This window comes from Cucurbita moschata, unplaced genomic scaffold, assembly GCF_002738365.1.
Source record: "Cucurbita moschata cultivar Rifu unplaced genomic scaffold, Cmos_1.0 Cmo_Scf00002, whole genome shotgun sequence".
NCBI classification, from domain to species: domain Eukaryota; kingdom Viridiplantae; phylum Streptophyta; class Magnoliopsida; order Cucurbitales; family Cucurbitaceae; genus Cucurbita; species Cucurbita moschata.
Window position 1 is genome coordinate 4592107 of NW_019268518.1, and position 3419 is coordinate 4595525.

Genomic DNA, 3419 nt, shown 5'->3' on the forward strand with positions numbered 1-3419 from the left:
AAAAAAAAAAAAAAAAAAAAAAAAACCAAGCAGCGGGATTGATTTATTGAAATTAATATTTAAATAGGTCGCTCTAACCATATAGATAATATATATTGAATAGCGATTATCGATATTGTTATTATTATCTTAATTAACATATTTATTGAAAAACTATATTGTAAATATTTATTGTTTTAAGGATTTGGAATATGTATTCCACGGTATAATTATGTTATTGTGAGATCCCACATCGATTGGATAGTGGAATGAAACATTTCTTACTTTCATTAGCAGACACATGTTTTAAATTTAGCGGGTCAAAGCGGATGATATCTTCTAACGGTGAACTTGGGTTATTACAAATAGTATTAGAGGCAGACATTGAGCGGTGTGCCAGCGAGGATGGTGGACTCAAAGAGGGTGGGTTGTGAGATCCCGCATTAATTGGATAGGGGTATTAAACATTCCTTACAAGAGTGTGAGAAACCTTTCCCTAATAGACACACGTTTTAAACTTAACGAGATCAAACAGATGATATCTGCTATTAATGAACTAAATTATTATAATTAGTATTAGAGCCAGACATCGGACGGTGTACTAGTGAGGACAATGGCTCCAAACACGTATTTTAGAACTATGAGGCTAATAACGATACGAAACAGGCTAAATTGGATAAGAACGGTTACAAATGATTTAGATTAGATAACCTAAGCTCTACCAAATATAAACAAACCCCTTTATTAATTTTCTTTTTATTTAGATAAAAATAAATCATAATTAAAAAAAAAAAAAAAAAGTCACCGTCGGCAGATAAAAAATGATTCAAAAGTGTGATTAATGTATTTTTTATTTTTTTATTTATTAATTCACTTTTGTGTTTTTTAAGCTTCAAATCTGTTGGATTCCTTTTATAAAGCTTTTTTAATTTTCCTAATTATTCTAATTTTATAATATTTCTTTAATATATTCTTAACATTCAATTTCTTTTACCGAAAACTCGAAAATTTGCATTAAGTCAAAAAAGTTAGGCTTGTTCGTTCATTCATCTGGCTTACGTTCTTTACGTACCGGTTTAAAATAATCATATTTGAATAAAATAAAAAGAAGAATAATAATATTTAATTAACCTTTTTACTGTGAGGCATAAGCCACCATGTTTTACCTTGTTCAAAGGGGGATAGAATTTGCATTTTTCCACTTTTTTTTTCTTTATTTATTTTTTAATTAATTTCCTAAATATCACTTTTGAATAACTTTTTTTTTAGAATCCTAAATAATTATTTTAAAATTTAAAATATTATGGAGTAGTCTCAATGTTAGAAAAGTAAAAACTCTTTTTTGAAATTTAATTATATATTTTTCTTTATATTAATAAAAAAATATTTCTCGATTTTTAAAATTTTTAATAATATTATTACGAAAAATACCCCTTTAAAACGGGACGTGATAGTTCTATCTATATACTAATGGTAAGGATATTTTTTATTTTTTTTAAAAAGTTTAAAGGTATCCGTTCAAATTTAAAAAAAATTGAAGGGTATTATTGAAAACTTTCAAAATTCATGAATATACACCTGATACTGTAACAGCTCAAACCCACCGCTAGTAGATAATGTCTGCTTTAGTTCATTAGGTAGAGTTTTCCACACCCGTACAAGCAATGTTTCGTTCCTCACTCCAAGATCTCACAATCTACTCCTTTGGGAGCTCAACGTTTTCGTTAGCACACCGCCTAGTATTTAGCTCTAATATTATTTGTAATCGCTCAAGCCCACTTCTAGCTGATATTGTCCGCTTGTTATATATCGTCATCAATCTCACAATTTTAAAACGCGACTGTGAGAGAGAGGTTTCCACACTCTTATGAGCGTTTTATAAACACACAACTGTTAGAGAGAGGTTTCTACATTCATATTTAATATTTGATTAAAGACAAATATCTAAATATTTGCTTTATTACTATAATACAGAAATATTCACATGTTGTCCATCGACTACGCCTTTCGGCCTAATCTTAAACTCTGACTCACCTTCTGTGGACAAACCTTGCAGAGAATCCCTTAGGTTTTCGAGGCATTGGATTCTCACCAATGTTTGCGTTACTCAAGCCGACATTCTTGCTTCCACTTTGTCCACCACTGCTCGCGCCGATGCTTCCCTCTAAGGCGGAATGCTCCCCTACCGATGCATTTTTACATCCCACAGCTTCGACAGATCACTTAGCCCTGTTCATCTATTTCCATATCCTTGTAATTTATTTGATTATAAATAGAGAACTTTCACACACCATTTAGAAGTGGTGGATTAAGCAAATATTCTCAGTTCCTCTCTTGAATCAACGTGGGATCTCACACCTATACAAGAAGAATAACAGCACTGAATCATTAATGCGTCCATTACAAATAATAATAATAATAATAATAAATAACATAAAAGTTTGTTTCTTTTTTTGTCATTAATTTTGTTCTTTGTCTTCCTTCTTTAAGTGGCTGTTGTGTGTGAACTCCACTTTGTTGTCTATTCTTCAAACCCCAAATGAAAAGCTTTTGTTTTTCCTTCATAAATACTCTCTTAAGGCGTGTGTCTTCCACAATTCCCCCTTTCCTTCTTCAAACTTCATTGCTTTTCTCTTCAAAAATGGACCCCAACAAGGTAAACCTAAGCAATTTGGAGCAACAATCCCCCTCCGACATCGAAACCAAGCAATTCGACTACTCCAAACGCGCCCAATGGCTACGTGCAGCCGTGCTCGGTGCCAACGACGGGCTCGTCTCGACCGCGTCTCTCATGATGGGAGTTGGAGCCGTGAAACAAGACATCAAGGCCATGATCCTCACCGGCTTTGCCGGGTTGGTTGCCGGTGCGTGTAGTATGGCGATCGGCGAGTTCGTGTCGGTTTACTCACAATTAGACATTGAAGTAGCTCAAATGAAGAGAGAAAAGTTGCAAAGAGGTAGCCATCTAGATGGGCAAAGCCAAAGCGGCCAAGAGAGCAAAGGTAATGAAAAGCTGCCTAACCCACTCCAAGCCGCTATAGCCTCTGCCTTGGCTTTCTCTATTGGAGCAATGGTGCCATTGTTGGCTGCTTCCTTTATAAGAGAATATAAGGTAAGGCTCGGCGTGGTCGTGGCAGCAGTAACGTTGGCTCTCCTTGCGTTCGGGTCGTTGGGCGCCGTCCTTGGAAAAGCATCACCGGTTAAGTCATCCATCCGAGTGTTGGTTGGAGGTTGGCTAGCCATGGCTATAACCTTCGGGTTAACAAAGCTAATCGGAGTAAGTGGACTCTAGTCGTTCTAATATTGTTTAAAGGACTCGAACGGAAACTTACGTAGCTAAACGATTAGTTTATTTTGTATACATAATTGGAAAGACAAAAAAAAAAAAAAAAAAAAAAAAAAAAAAAAAAAAAAAAAAAAAAAAAAAAAAAAAAAAAAAA

At 34.3% G+C, this 3419-nt stretch overlaps 1 protein-coding gene across 1 annotated transcript; it reads left to right on the forward strand.

Moving 5' to 3' along the window:
• Positions 1-2515: 2515 nt before the first annotated feature.
• LOC111462602 (vacuolar iron transporter homolog 4-like) lies at positions 2516-3342 on the forward strand. Its single transcript, XM_023106236.1, has one exon. It carries the CDS (start codon positions 2519-2521, stop codon positions 3269-3271), a length of 753 nt encoding a protein of 250 aa, XP_022962004.1. The 5' UTR covers positions 2516-2518; the 3' UTR covers positions 3272-3342.
• Positions 3343-3419: the final 77 nt, after the last annotated feature.